At 33.9% G+C, this 16866-nt stretch overlaps 1 protein-coding gene across 4 annotated transcripts in view; it reads left to right on the plus strand.

Annotated features, from left to right (window-relative positions):
• Positions 1–16866, plus strand: part of Cop1 (COP1 E3 ubiquitin ligase) — a 118581-nt gene that overhangs the window by 46030 nt on the left and 55685 nt on the right. For all 4 annotated transcript variants that reach the window (XM_028758829.1, XM_028758837.1, XM_028758845.1 and 1 more), the window contains 2 exons: positions 9794–9908; positions 14221–14356. In XM_028758829.1, coding sequence (XP_028614662.1) covers positions 9794–9908; positions 14221–14356 — 251 coding nt within the window. The remainder of the gene's footprint in view (positions 1–9793; positions 9909–14220; positions 14357–16866) is intronic.

A 16866-nucleotide genomic window follows, 5' to 3' on the forward strand; every position in this document is an offset into this window, starting at 1 on the left:
TTCTTTGAGTTCCGCTATGTACTAAAAAGAAACAAAAAACAAACAAACAAACAAAACAAATAGTAAAAACAAACAAGTAAGCAAAAAAGTTCCCCAAACCAAAACTATTTACAATCAAATACTTTCAGATTCAAGGGAAAGTAGTAAGATTGCTCCAAAGAATTCCTTTATCTAATTCAAATATTCATTACATTCTTAGTCATTTCCCCTTTTACCTATATATACTAATTTGCCTTTTCTCCTAGGTGTTTAAGGTATAGACATATATTTTTTACCCATTATTATTCAGTCTATATTTCTTTAAAAATAAATATGCTATTTTTTTGTAATCATAATATAATTTTAAAATTCAGGAAGCAAACATTGATAGTATGCTGTTTAAGCTTAGCATATGTAGAGAAAAAATATTAAATGAAGTATTTTTAATGGTCATTTTTTTAATATATTTACTTTATATTAATATATTAAAAATCTGGGCAGTGGTGGTGCACACCTTTAATCCCAGCACTTGGGAGGCAGAGGTAGGTGGATTTCTGAGTTCGAGGCCAGCCTGATCCACAGAGTGAGTTTCAGGACAGCCAGAGATACACAGAGAAACCATGTCTCAAAACAGTTATCTTTAGTTAATGCAGAGCTCTTGAAACATTGAGCTTTTGTGATTTATACTCTTGAGTTCTTAGATGATTATCTATTTTGTAGTTTTGAAATTACTTGGTATATCTGATATATGAATTTGCATACTTGTATTTGCCTGTTTTGTTAAACCTTTTGTTGTTGTAGTTGCTGTGTTTTTGTACTGCTGGACCTTGAATTCAGGACTGTGTGCCTGGTAGGCAGGTGTTCTACTAAACTTGTCTAACACTTTAACCTTTAAAAAACAAGTAGTATAGTAGTAACACTTTTGTTACCAAAATTTACAGAATGTCTTTTATCTTTCTATAGATAGTAAACCATGATTTGAATATTTTTTGCAATATTTAATAGGATATGTTAGGAAAAAATTTAAAGCCTCAAAGTCTATAATAACTTGAGCAAGAAAGACCAATCCTGATCTGGAAATTAGCTAGTATAGTATTTTATAGCATGGCTTTGATGCTTTCCTTTGAAGATAATATAGAATAACATTCAGACAAGGCCAGTCCATGGCTTTGATAAAGTCAGATAAACAAAATACATTATTCAGTAATTTTTTAAACACATAAGAAACCATGGTTGCTTTGCAGACCGTACAAAATAACAAGCACATTATATCCTAAGTAATATGAATGACTGCTGCTTTGCATACCATCTAAAGTAGTATGAGTAGCTGCTACCTTTTCTACAGCTTTATTTTAATTCACTGCAGACTTCTTTGTTCCCTTTCTAGCTTGTTTGCTTGCTTTGAGGTGCTAGAGATTGAGTCCAGGGCATCTTGCATGCTAACTCAAGCAAGCAGTTTACCACTTAGCTATTATATTATACTCCAGCTCTACTTCTGATATAGGTAAAATTTATTATAAGAGAATTTATTCCACATAACAATTATATTCTGATTCAGAGTAAAACTCAATATTCTTGCTCCTATATATTTTATGTGAGCCTTACTCTTATAGATTGTTTTTGACACTCTTACTAAGCTAAATTTTCCTTTTGGCAATGTAATTATACATATCTTTTTCTGTGGTTAGAGGTTTGTGGAAAGTTTATATAGAAGAAAAGGAGAAGCTTTTCATTAAACTATTTATGTAGTATTGTTTTGGATTTTCTGTTAAATTCCCAAAAGAGAGAAGATTAAAACAAAGTCTGGTGGAAGAAGAAAATGAATAAAAGTAGCTGTTCTCTATTTCTGATGATTGCCATTTTTAAATCTGTATGATGGTATAAAAGGTACAAAAACAGTCAGTTGAGCCATACTTCGAATTGTGAGCTGTGACCTTTTTCTAGGCTAGCCATCTGTGTTGTACAATAGTCTCCTGTGATGTTGGGCAACAACAGCAGACTATAGTTCCCTTTCAGGCAGTCAGTTAGTAGCAGGTACTCTAGTGGATTGTTTTGCCAAATTATGCTGCTTATTAGGTGAAAAGTATTAAATACATTTTTTATTTACAGTATTTTGAGTTTATAATTTATTAGGATGCAACCCCTTTTATAAGTTGAGAATTTTATGATGTTTTTTCATTTTATGTATCATTTACTGGTGAATAGTCAAAGAGACTTCTGGTTCCCTGAGGCATTGCATTAGTATCATCCAAGCGCTCAGCCAGAAAAAAGTCCTATTGCTTTTTAGTTTTCTTTTCTGTTACTACGAAAATTTAAAAACAAAAAAAAGTATGACTAAAAGCAACTGTGAAGAGGATCTAAACCACCAGCCTGGGAGCACATAGGGATGGGCCCATGGCTCCAGCTGCATATGTAGGGGAGGATGACATTGCCTGGCGTAGGTGGGCAAGGAAGTCCTTGGTCCAGTGAAGGCTGGATGCCCCAGTATGGGGGAAATAGTGGGTGGGGAGGTGGGAGTGGAAGGGTAGTGGGGGCATATCCTCATAGAAGCAGGAGGAGGGAGGATGGGATAAGGGGTTCCTGGGTGGGAGGAAAATGGGGAAAGGGGATTACATCTGAAATGTAAATAAAATATCCAATAAAAAGAAAACAAAAGCAACTGTGAGGAAAACAGGGTTTATTTTAGCTTACAGTTCCCGGGGATAAAGTTAATTATGGTGGAGATAGCTTGTCAGAAAGCATTGAGATCATCTTTCATCTGTCCTGAGGAAGTGGACCCAATCTATAAAACACAATACCAGTGACATCCATGTTCCAGCAAAGCCACAGCTTCTAATTATTGCAAACCTTCTCAAACCTTCACCAACTGGGGACCCAAGTGTTCAGATATATGAAGATACATGGGATATTTCTCATCCAAATCACACATGCCACCTCTTCCTGTAGTCTTTAACGGTCTCAAGACTGTTCAAAAGTCTGAAATCTCTTCTTTGACTATAGAGTCAGTCTATTCAAGTCTGACCCCTCACAAAATTGAGACAAGAACCAAAGCCCTCATAATATACTTCTTATATGCAGTGGCATAGAATATACATTCCCATTGCATTGGGGAATAGTGAGACCTAGTGAGGAAAGAGTGGAACAAATCAGGACTAAACCCAGCAGATCAAACACCAAAGCTGAAAGCTCCATGTCAGTATCTGGAGCTTTGGTTTCAAAATTCTACAGCTTTGCTGCCTTCAGTACTGTTTCTACAAATGATTAACAAGAAAATGTGAAAAGAACTGACTGACTTCTGAGTTGCTGTGTGTCTAGAAAATGCAGGCCCAAAACTTGTGCATTTCCTAGCAGACTCCATCTTTCATGCCTGTTAGAAGACAGGGCAGATATTGAGGAGTAAATCCTATTAGAGATTTATAACAGTGTATGAGACAAAATTAAAATTGATACAAAAGGGTGGTTTAGTCTGGTTTTATAAGTGTAAGGGCATTGAATTTCTTTGGTGTACTTGTTATTTTTCATTAAAAGGATATCCATTTCATTTATTTTGTCTTTGGGAAGATTAGCAAAATGAATTGATTCTAAAACAGAATTTATCATGCCATCTGCACTCCATGATTAGAATGTTAGCTAGAACATACTCTTGTAATTTGCAACAGGAAATAAATTTCTGTGAATACTCTGAATCATAAAGTGGTTCGATATAAAAATACCCAAAAAAGTACAAAAGGATACATGCTATTATAAGCACTTTATATAAAATAGTATGAAAGAGAGACTGAGCTAGAAATTCATAGCAGTCAATGTTTTTATTTATAGATTTAAAAAATTAAGCATTTGCATAAGGAGTCTACAGTATTATATAAGTACATAAAGATAGTTTTTCATGGAAGGGCCCATGTATGACAAATTGATGTTATCACAATTCAGGATAAATTACGTTAGCAGAGATGAACATTAATAAAAATAGCAGTCTTAAATGTAAATTTTAAAAATGAATATAATATTGAAATAACTAAAGTAATTGTAGAACAATTTGGATAGATTAATGGCCTTAATTATTAATTTATCTGGTTCCTACTAAAACATCCCCATAGTAATTTTTTAAGTGTACGGATATGTTATCAATTGAGTTTAAAATTTTTTGATAAAATGGATGTTTCAGAGGTTAATATGAAGAGCGTACTCACCTACTCAATATAAAAACATCCTGGCACCAAAGGAGCAAAATAACAATGAACAGTCTCATGAAAATATCATTGATAACCTGCACTAAAGGAGTTTTTAAAGTTGTCCAAAGAAAGATCAAGTATATGTTGTGGTAACGAGGAAACTTTGATAGAAACGTGTCTGGTATTTACTGCTTGCTAAAAGAGTCTAGATCAAATACATAATTGTTTAAATAGAAATGATAAAATAGCTGAACATACAATAAAGGACCAGAAACAAAATCTTAACTTATGTTGTGAAACATCTTGAGTATGGTGTATAAAAATCTTATTTGCTGTAAGATGTTAGGAAAGAAAAGAGACAACTGTGATACTGATAACTTTTTAAATGCAAACTCCAGATAGGATTAAAAAATTGCTAAAAAACGTGGTTAAAAGAGATAAAAATGTTCATGTCATCTGACATGATTCTGAATTTTCTAAATAAGAGAAAATTTGGACTAAGACATGGTACGAAAGAATTCCTCTAATAGTTCTTAACTGAGATCAAAGAGTTCAGACTGAGAAACTTACATGATTACAAAGAGGGCATATTCTGAGAATCACATCATTGACTGTGTATAAACGTCATAGAGTATATTTACACAGATCTCAGTGTTGTAGGTCAGTCACTGCCCAAGTGCCAGTATAAAACAAGATGGAGGCTGCTGCTTTACAGCATACCATCTTACAGTGAGCTTACTGTATATATAGTAACACATTCAAAATAGCAAAAGTGTGTGCTAGACAAAGGGCATAATCCAAGAGCAGAAATGTTTAATGCTATGTCAGCATGAAACAGGCATTTATTTATTTATTTATTTATTTATTTGTTTGTTTGTTTGTTTGTTTGTTTGTCTTGAGACAGACTCTGTCTATTTTCTTCTGGTTTGTATGAAATTCATGAAGACCAGGCAGCCTCAAACTCCCAGACCCACTTGCCCTTGCCTTCCAAGGGCTTGGATTAAAGGCATGAGCCACCAAACCCAATTATGAGACAATTCTTAGAATAAGGGAAATTTTATTCTGTGCCAAAATGATTGACCTTGGCCTGTGGATAAAGATATTCTTCTGAGGAAGCAGTCACACAAAGTTTTTATGTCACAAAACAAAAAAAAAATATGTCAGAAATCAATGCATGTACTAAATAAAATAAATAGGACATCAGATCCGTTATAGCAAATCTAGAAAACCTTTGCAAATAGGTTTGACGTGCTGTATTATAAGTGTCTTAGCTTTGAGCTTGGGGAAAGCAAGCTGTCTGGTAAGTTTATGCATTCTAAAGGTATACTTGACAGTAGAAAGTGTTCTAAGCAAGATACAGTAGGTAAGACCTAAATGCTTATTAAACAGCTTAAATAAAAATAGCCCAAGATAATTTTGACTTCAAATTTGCCAAATTTCAACTTTCCATATCATAAAAGTTTAAGCAATAAGTCTTCAAAATTAAATGTCCTCCCCCAGAATTCTGTTTTATACTGTCATTATTTAATATTTACTTACTGTAGGCAATTACCTATAGTATACATTTACACAACTGTCAGCATAAGAGGTTTATTAATAACTATCATTGCTCAAGCACGGGAGTTGTGTCATAGAGTGTTACGACAGTGGAAGCTGCAAGGGTGAACAGAGAAGAAAATGGAGAAATGGAGTTGGTTGTCTTCTATATATATACTGTAACTCGTAGGAGCATTTGATTTGAAAATTACACACATAGAACCCTTTCTAAGAAATCATTTGAAATACTGCATAAAGATGAAATACAAGAGTCCTAGAGAAGCCTCAGCAGTTAGGAACACTTGCTGCTCTTCAGAGGGCCCAATTTCAGTTCCCAGCATTGGTGGCTCACAGCTGTTTGTCCCTTTAGTTGTAGGGGTTCTAGTGCCCTTTTCTGGCCTTACTAGATAATGGTATGTACTCTCACAGACACATAAATAATAAGAAAAATAAATAAAGCTTTTAAAAATAGGTTTGTATTCTAGTAAAATAGGCTTGTATCCTGGAACATAAACATGGCCAGCCATAGTAAAATAATTAAGAATGTTATACTACAGTTAAAGAGTAAATTGTTATACTGTAAAAAAAAAAAAACAATCTAATAGGGGAAGTAAAAATTTAAAATCTTAACATGATTAAGAAAAGCCAGAAATATATGACTTTTATATAGTATAGGTAATTATACTTCTAAATTTTTATAATTATCTGTTGGTTTTTCTTTAGAAGTTTTGATAGCTTCTGTAAATGAGAAAAGTTAAGAAATTATCATTAAAAACCAGAGGAACTTATACTTTAAAACTTGAATTTCAGTTCAGTAGTCATTTTCTTAGTGCGTGTGTGTGTGCCTGCTTGCCTGCCTGCCTGCCTGTTGGTGTATTTGTGTATTTCCCTCTCCCACTCCCTCTCTCCCTCTCTTCCTCTCACTTTCTCCCTCCCCCCTCCCACCTGTATGTGTGTTTGTGTCTAAGAACTGTTACTCAGGCTGTCAGGGAACTCAGCTACAGGTCAGTCTGGCCTCAGATTCAAAGCAGTTATAGCTTCAGCTTGCTAACTGCTAGGATTACAAGCATGAACCACCGTTCTTGGTAATAATGGTCTTTATAGGAAAAGAAATGAAAACAAAACCAAAAAACTAGCTAATGGTCTAGGACTGGCTCAGAATCACTGTTATGTTTATTTGTTGTATATCTTTCCAGTTCCTGTGAACTGCTAGTTTCTTAAGACACTGAACTTCTGAAGGGTGTAATTTATCTGTTAGGGTATCTTTTTAAGGTACATCTTAATTCTCATAAAACTGCACCTATAGCTCCCTTGTGGTTCACATTGTAGCACTTTTTGTTCTTCAGTGTTTGGTAAAGTTTTCCAATTTGTTTTATTCTTTGAGCTTTAGTATTATCCTATTTAGATCCATAAAGAAGCCCTAGAGGCTGGGGAGAGTCAGCTATATTGTTTAGTGTTAACTCTTATTTTTGAGGCCTTCGATTTGCTCCTTGACTGCAGCTTACCCTTACCCCACCTCCAAAATTGTAGCAATCTCATGCCTCAGATTTTAGCACCTTGGAAGCTAAAGCTGAGAACTATGTGTATGAAGCCAGCCATGTTCACTTATCAAGACCTTATCTGCTACCCACCCACTGTCCCCCAAAATGGAAGAATCTACCTCCTGATATTTTTATTAGAACTGCCTTTACTTTAGAAACTATTCTAGGGAGAGCTCATATTTTTATGATAACGGAGTTAAGATAGATTTTACTCATGATTTTGTATGTTTACTGCTAAGAGATGTTTAAATATTGAATTTTTACTTTTAAGAATTTAAAAATTATTTTGAGATCATGGACTAAGATGTAATTATAAAAAGCCCCAATATATTATGTCTCTAATAGAGAGATTTTACATAACTTTTACTAAATTATCTCTTAAATCTTATCATCTTGATAGGTTTTCCTACTCAAATAGTTTCGTATATATCCTAGAGATTTTTCTTTTAAATGAATAAAGACATGTTCTGATTGGTTTTGCCAACAAAGATGAGTTATACTTCAGAAAAGAGCATTGTATACCATAGTAAATTATGGACCAAGAAGGGAAGATAGGAGTTTTTAGGTGGGTTATCTAATTTGTTCTGAAATTATTGTCTTTGACTCAAGGCCAAATAACAAGAATGGCATTAACCCAAAGGCTGGACAGGCAGCTGCTAGGGCTGTATCCTTCTCATCCAATAAATAATTTTTGTTGTGTAATTTGATGGCTTTATTCGTGTTGTGGTTCTGGTAGTCTTGTGAGAGTTTATTAGACAGCAATGAAAGAAAACCAGAGTGGTCTCCCTGGCTCTCTTTCTTGGGCTTTGACAAACTGGTGCCTTTTGTTCTGACAATTTTCATAGCTTTTAATGTCTATGTTCTGCCTGGATTTATTTCCTATCTCTGCCTACTTTTTATCCTGTGCTTTTTTATTTGTTCTTTCCCTTTCCCTCCTAAACTTCCCCTGTACAATGTAAGACTTTATCTCCTCAGATGCTCCCAGTCATGTTGAAGGTGTTTTCTTCTATTTTAATAGATTTTTAAATTAAAATATAATTCCATAATTTTCTTTTTCCTCCCTCTATAACTCCTCCCATGAATCTTCTTTGCTCTCTCAAATTCATGGCCTCTTTTTCTATAGTCACTCCTAAATGTATAAATACAGCTTCTTCAGTCTGCATAATGTTACTTGTATGCACAGAATCATAGGGCTGACCACTTGTGTTAGATAACCAATTTGGAGGCTCTTTCTGCCTCTGATAAAGGAGAAGGTTGACAAATGTGATCATTATTATTTGTTTGTTTTGTCAATGTAGCTAATGAAAGCAACCTAAGGAAAGAAGAGTTTCTTTCCCACCTCCTCCACCCTTACGTTTTGAATTTATAGTCTATCCTGGCATGGAAGGTATAGTAGCAAAAGCGTGAAGTTGGACCCTCTAACTTTTTTGTTTGTTTTCTGTTTTGAGGCAAGTTCTCTCACTGGCCTGGAGCTTAGTGAATAGGTTAGTCTGGCTGGCCAGTGAAGTCCAGTCCACCTCTTTCCTCCTGGTCAGTTGGATAACAAGTGTTTCCACTATTGCCCAGCAGGTTTTAGAGGGTTCAAATATAAATCACCATGTTTGCATGGCATGCCCTTACCAACTCAGCTGTTTTCCCTATCCTTAGGCAAGAAGTTTATATTTCCCACTTTTCCTCTTCTTCATTGCTTCCTGATGAATTGTTACTTCTGTGTCTCATGAGGAGAGCAACTAACTCAGAGCTTTATTTAAGTGTATGGACTTGTAAAGTGCTTCATGCGTCTTGTCACAGAATACTAAAACAGTGTGTGCGCCAGGGTCCAGACTCAATAATAAAGATTAATTTTTATGATATTATTGAGGAGGGCTAGAGAGATGAGTTCAGAAACTTTGGTATAGAGGAGTAGATATAGAACAAATAATTATTTCTGGATAGGTGGTTGTTGTAGTGCCTATAAAATCACTATAGGGATTTGAATGTTTTTAAAGCACACTGAGGGGTAGAAAATTACATTTATGTATTTAATATGTATATAGTAGATTCTTTAGCTGGTAGATCTCTCCCATTTCATCTTTTCACCTTCCAGCCCGTGTAATTAAAATTAGATCACTTCAAGGGTTTTTGTTTTATTTTATTTTTCCTTATCTCTCTCTGTTTTCAAACCTTTTGGAGACAAGGTCTCCTGTAGCCCAGAATGGCCCCTAAACTTGCTGTATAACTAAGGTTGACTTGGAACAACTGATCTCCTGCTTCTGCCATCTCTGAGTACTGAGTTTACAGGTCTCCATCACCACTCCCAGTTTTATGTGGTGCTGGGGATCCAGGCAAGCACTTCAGACAGAAGGCCTGCATGGCCTTTACATCACTGTTTTCAGATCTCCCCCCCCCCCCCGTTTTTAATTGAAAAGAAAAATTGGAAAATATGATTTGAGAATTGTAGTTTTTCACCATTTGTAGTCATTTTTAGTATATTGTTCATCTAAAAGTACATAAGTAAGCATTTGGCTATTCTGTATAAGAGTGTGAATTGTGCTGAGTTATAAGTGTCTTTTCTTATCATCTTAGACAAAGAAACAGCCTTGGTATAACAGCACATTAGCATCAAGACGAAAGCGACTCACTGCTCATTTTGAAGACTTAGAGCAGTGTTATTTTTCTACAAGGATGTCTCGTATCTCAGGTACATGTTCAGGATTCCTCTTAAAATGTCTGAAAATCATCCTTCAGCTGTATCTTCAGGTTCATGTGCTAGATTTATGGAAAGTTCAAATTGCAAAGCAAAGTGTATCTTTTTAGAAGTCTTATCAGTAGTGTATAGGCTTCTAGATATTTTGAAGAGTGCTGTTTTGTACTTGTATCTCTATTCCTCATTCCAGAATTTTTTATCTTTCTAGAGCAAGCTATATAAAGTTTGTAAAATAGCCATGACTATGTAGCTAGCAACAGCAAGTTCCATTCAGTTAGCTCCTATTCAACATTAATAAGTTTTAAGAATCATTCTTCATGCTGATGGAAGAATTGATTCTTAATTATCATAAAGGAGATGTTGTAAGGGAAAAGCAACAGGTAGCTGCTAATGATTCCGTGTACTATATAAGTGTGCAATTGATATAACTGAGTGAAAAATCTAGGCCAAAGTAAAAATGAAAAGACCTAAGTGGATATTCTCAGTGGGGACTTAAAGAGATTGTGTTTAAGCCAGATTAGTATAAATTAAAAAATAGTTAGAAACATTCAAAATAGAATGAATACCATAGGGCCACATGGCCACAATAGCATAAGATATTTTAAATTTTAGAGAAGTAATAAAAGTGTTGGTCAACCTTTCTCAACATCTTATCTGTGAAGGTTGGATATTAGTAGCAAACCTACATGTGTTGAAAGAATTATAGGTGAGGGTTATAGAGATGGCTTACTACTTGCTTTTAGTTCAGTTTCCAACACTCATGGCAGTAGACTGTGTAACTCTAGCATCACAGGGTCTGAGTCCTCTTCTGGCCTCTGTTGGGCACCTGCACACACATGGTACACACACACACATACCCTTAAACACAAACAATCAAACAAATATTTAATAGTTATAGGTGAAATGTATAGTACATAGTACTAATTTCATTAGTATTATATATATTGTAAATGAAAGCCATCAAGGAGAAATTTGTCTGGTAGTATATTCCTTATTAAAAACTGAGTCTTAATTTCCTCCCAAATGAATGAACATCTTTATATTATATTGTATAAAGTGTGTGTGTGCGTGTGTGTGTGTTTACACCTTTTTTAAAATAAATTTGATAATTGGTGATGGAGAAAAAAACATTAATTTATGTAGGCTGAGTATGTGGTTCAGTTGGTAGTGTGCTTGCCTATCAGCAGAATTTGATGCTCAGTAGTATATTTAAAAAACGGAAAAATAAGCATGGTGTGCTTGCCTAAAATGCTAGTTTAAGAGTAGAGTCAGTAAGATTAGAAGTGCAAGGCTATTCTTTACTACATGTAAGTAGGTGGCCAGCCTACACACACACACACACACACACACACACTTAGGAAAATGCTAAAATTTGTCTTAAGCATATTTGATTTGAGGTTAATGATGAGCTTTTTTATGGATGAAAATGTTGCATTCACTGCCAAGGGTTTAAGTCCTTTATTGAGTGTCTATAATAGTTTGTGAATATAGACTTCAATAAGGAGTGATTAAATAAATAGTAGTTTGATCTCTTATTTTAATAGGTAGGGAATTCCTGTTGATTCCTTTAAATATTACTTGTTATTTTGATGTTGAGCACACTATAGGGTAAATGCTGAGTAATTTCTTTAAAGTAGAGATGACACAGGGTTTGACAGAAAATCATCCTTACGTTACTGGCAACAAAGATATTAAGAGAGGATACTGGATAATTTTCTCTGGAAGATGCAGATTTACAAGAAAAGAGACTAGTAAGCTCACACCAGAAGGCAAATTAGATAGATTTTTAATTTCTATATTGTGCTTATAAGCATGTTATCTCAGATTTTTACAAATCTTAAGTTGTGCTGGATTTGCACATCGGTTTCCCATAATTGTACTACTGAATATGAGGTTCTTTTTACAGGAGGAGACCTAACCTTATCTAGAGATGTTCATTCAGTGTCGATTGCACTTCATCATTTTCCACCTTTCCCTGGCTTTGCAATTGTAAAAATGATAGATGCTTATTAGAAAATTAATATCTTGACTTAGTAATTATAATTTTAAAAGGATGTAATGAAAGCTCATGAAGAAAAGGAAAAGTATTGAAAACACTTCTCTAGACTAATCTGTAGTTAAGATGGAGAGGTGTTAGGCCAACAGATGTATATGGATGTTGATCATAAAACAGCTGAACCAACAAAATACAAACCTTCTTTATAACCAGATATAGGAATGACAACTGGTTTACATTTAGATGCTGAAATAACTACATTTCTTTTGTTTTACATGTATGAATGTTTTGGTACATGTCTATCTGTACTACATATGTGCCTGGTGCCTATGGAGGTTAGAAGAGGACAACAGATCCTCTATAATTGGATTATAGATGGTTGTAAACCACCATGTGGATCCTGGGAACTGAACCCAGGTCATTTATAGCAAGTACTTTTAATATTTGAGCCATCTCCAGCCTTTTTTTTTCTCATAAAATATCGTATACTTAATATTAATCAGCTTGTGATAGCTAGGAGTACATTTACACTACAAACAAATGGTCTTCAGCAGTCTTAAATATCTGTGATTATGTACCTAGGAACTGAAGACAAAATGTTTAAGAATAGATTAACATTACATTTTTTTCTGAACCAGTATAAAGGACTTGTCATGCAGTACTTTATTAAATAGTAATAGGATTACAAATGAAGATACACAGTTATCATATCCACAACACTGTTGTAGTTGGTTTTAGTGGCTTCCTGCCCCTGTAACCTACATTTTATTTATATTCTATTGAACTTTCTCAGTGTAATTTTTGTGAAATATGGTCTTATCTCAGTTGTGATGTTGCTTGCTGGTTAGGTCATTCTTTTATTGTTTTTAGAATAAAAACACTACTAACTCTGACCCCTTTAATCCAGGTTGCTAGATAGATTTCTACTGCTTAAATCTGTAGCATTTATGACGTAGCTGACAGGATTTGATTTCTTCAAATAACTTTTTATTAGTAGCATAAGATAAATTTTATCATACCAAATAAGTTTTCAGATATTTTGAAAAATGATTTGTGTCATCTAGTACTTTTTGCATTTAATTTCATTATGCTTGCCATTTTTTCATATAATATGTTTAAGTGGAATCACAAAAAGTTGATGTTGAAATTGCCATGTACATGTGGATGAGAAAATAAGGAACTTATAAAAGATACATTAAAATAAATAATTTTAAACTTTTAGGGTGCTAATGCAAATAATGGTATGCTGTAGTTTTTGTTTATTTTTGTTTTGTCTTTTCAGTTCTTTGGGAAAATGTATAAAAGTCATATTTCCAAACTGAATATTTTATTTGTGTTTTACTGCAAGCATACCTGTGTATTAAAGAATAGTTACATTGACAATTACTTGGAACATTGATGTTATGATTTAAATCTCAGATGGTTTAACTGTAGTCAACTCAAAGGAATCTTGGATGATATCATTATTGTTGTCTTTGAGAATCACTAATTTATTTTTGTACCTATGGCTAAGAATAGGAATTAAAATAATCCAATTTTTGACCTAACATGTGTTATATAGTTTTCTTTGATCATAAATGTGGAATAAGTATATATCCCAATAAACAAATTTTGTTAATAACAAAATTTAACAAATATTTAATCACATGTAGCTCTTCCAGCAGTTACTTTCGGTGTTGATTGTTAGAGTATGGTTTTAATGAAAGGTTTAAGTTCATTAGAAGATTTCTTACTGAGGAAGAGTTAGGAGACGAGGCGGGTGGGGCAAACATGGAGGCGGATGTTCGTGTGTCTTCCCCAGTCAAAGGTAGTTGGTATATCTAGGTTGGGTATTGGGTTACACTTCTGATTGTATGGGCATCTTGTTATTGAGCATTACCAAACTTATAAAGCCTTTGATTAACATTTAAAAAAAATAAAGTAACCATTCTCTTTATCAAAAATAACGAAAGACTGGAGAAAATAAAAAAGCATTACTAATATCATTAGAATAAATTTCAAAATAAACTCCATTAAAAAAAAAAAGAAGAAGAAGAAGGTTTCTTACTGTTTTATTTTCCCCTGAAATCAGTGCTAAAACTAGTGGAGATTGCCTTTATGTTTTATTGGAATGCAAAGGTGTTTCAGTGAATTCCTAGACCATTTTTTTTAAAGCTAAAATATCACCTAATGAATTTGAGCATACTATTTACTTTTTTAAAATCTTCAGAAATAATTTTTATTTACAAATAACCTTTTAATATAAAGATACTTTTCTTTGCTTTCTTTGTAGTGACATTCATTTATTTAATTTCATATTTTCTGATACAGATGACAGTAGAACTGCAAGCCAGTTAGATGAATTTCAAGAATGCTTGTCCAAGTTTACTCGCTACAACTCAGTAAGACCATTGGCCACATTGTCTTATGCTAGTGATCTCTATAATGGTTCCAGCATAGTTTCTAGGTAAGTGTTTGGCACTGTTTGCATTCTTTTATTAAAGTATAAGGAAACTTACTAAATTTGAGAAGCAACTATAACATGTTTTTGAGACTTGGAATTTGAAAGCTACATTGCCTTCCAGTTACTAGGAGCTAGCAAATCGGAATGCTCAGTAGTATCCATTTGATGGAAGGCTGCAGTTTCTCTTTATATGGTATATCTGATGTCTGGGTGTAATGATGGAAGGTGCTCTTTATGTCCTTCCTTCAGTTTTGCAAGTCTGTATAGAATTAGTATATTTCTTTCTGAATATTAATGTTTGATTCTCCACTAAAGTGTTCCATGAAATATAAGATTATAATCAAAGTTCACTGTATAGTTTGTACAATTAATATACACTAATAAAAACTATTAATTTGAGAGATATCTGTAGGTAGTCTAACTAAAAATATACAAAGCACAGGCTGACAGAATGTATTTTTGAAATGTATTCTGGGAATGGTGGTATAAAACAGCTAATGATTGCTTGCCTTAAAAGCAGGAGAACACTCAGAACCCATGTGAAATAAAGGCCAGGCATAGTAGTGCTTGCTCGCTATGCTGGTGATACTGAGGCAGATCTTGGAGCTTACGGCCATGTTGGCAAAAGAAAGGCAGACAGTACTTGAGGAATGGCTTCCAAAGTTGTCGTCTGATTTTTGCATGCTCTTACGTTCATGTACACACATGTGCCTGAGCTTACAAACACACAAATTTCCCACTATATACAATTTTCCATTTCTTAAAATAATGGACATTGTAAAACCACCAGGCTGTATTGCATTTAGCCTATTTTCAGTAGACATTCAAAGTGAGATGAATTACATTTAAATATTTTAAATTAAAATTTTACAAATTAAGTAGGCGCACTTAATTGGTATGTTAGCCTTTTTTATTTTTCCCAATTATATTGAATTAACATTTCTTAATGAAATATTTCCAAGTTTTTAAGTTTGTTATACCAGCAGAACAAATAAAGACTAATAGGTAGCAAGAAAGGAAGAAGGAGCTTTGAAACTTTCATAATTTTGGTGACTCCTTTTTGTACTTTGAAGGATATTTCATTCTAAGCTTTGATTTCTTCTAATGAAAGAGGGTTAAGCAGGGTTGTGGTGGCGCACGCCTTTAATCCCAGCACTTGGGAGGCAAAGGCAGGCGTATTTCTGAGTTCGAGGCCAGCCTGGTCTACAGAGTGAGTTCCAGGATAGCCAGGCCTATACAGAGAAACCCTGTCTCGAAAAACCAAAAAAAAAAAAAAAAAAAAAAAAAGAGGGTTAAAAACCACTAAAACAATATTGGCTAGAATAAATTATTATTACCATAAAATTATGTGAGATCTGTGTCATATTGATTACTTTATTGCACTGAAACTAAATTTTCTGGGAAGAAAACATACTAAACAAAGTTAATCTCCCTTTTTCTTTTCTTGTGTGGATTTGATACCATATCCATTAGTCCACAGGGTGGCAGCATTTGTTTGTGCCATCTCTACTGTTACATAGTTGACAAGGTTAGAATTGGATGGCTTGTCCAGATTCATTCTCCTAATTATTATGTGATCTTAAATTAATAGCAACAAATTATAGAAAAACACTTTCTACTTTTTCCTTAAATATAGTAGTTACACCACATTTTACATGTTGTTTTCCATGCCACCAGAGAGGATTGGCTTGAAATTACATCTTCTAAACTAACTCAGCGTGTAGTGCTGCAACTTGCTTCATGAATTTCTGATTTGAATTTCACATTCCTATATATAGTATAATGACTGTCAACCTTCCTAATATCATGACCCTTTAATACAGGTCCTCATGTTGTGACCTGAACCATACAATTACTATTTTTTTTTTTGCTACTTCATATCTGTAATTTAGCTATTGTTATGAATCTTAATGTAAATGTCTGTGTTTTCTGATGGTCTTAGGTGACTTCTGTAAGGTCATTTGGCCCCCAAAGAGTTACAACCCACAGGTTGAAAATTGCTGCTATAGTTTTATGCTCAGAACTGTTAACTCCTTTACATCAGGTAATTAATTGGCTTTAGCATCTGGATTCTGGTTTACTCAAGTTAAAAATATGTTGTATGCAGCTTTTGTGAACTCATGAAAGGTAAATGATTATATTTATGTGATTCATTGATGTAAAATCAGTCACTAGTAAATTAGTCACCTGCTGGTTTTAATTACTACAACTAATTAAACATTACCCTTTTTTTTTTAAAGATAATTATGAATGTTTTACTTGCACTTTCTAACTGATCTCTTTAGGTTAAGATACTGTGGTTAATCCTATTTTATAGGAGATGAAGTTGAAGTAAAGAAAAGTGTGACTTGGCTAGAATCACTGTATTACGGACATAACTTAGATATGAGCTCCAGCCTTTATGAACCTTTATGGTGCTCTGTTGCTCACATCAGGACCTAGGGACTTGAGTTACAAAGTTGTTTATTCTTTATGGGCCTGCTACTGTCTTCTCTAACTGGCACTTCATAGTG

The sequence above is a fragment of the Grammomys surdaster genome, unplaced genomic scaffold, assembly GCF_004785775.1.
Source record: "Grammomys surdaster isolate TR1022 unplaced genomic scaffold, NIH_TR_1.0 130, whole genome shotgun sequence".
NCBI classification, from domain to species: domain Eukaryota; kingdom Metazoa; phylum Chordata; class Mammalia; order Rodentia; family Muridae; genus Grammomys; species Grammomys surdaster.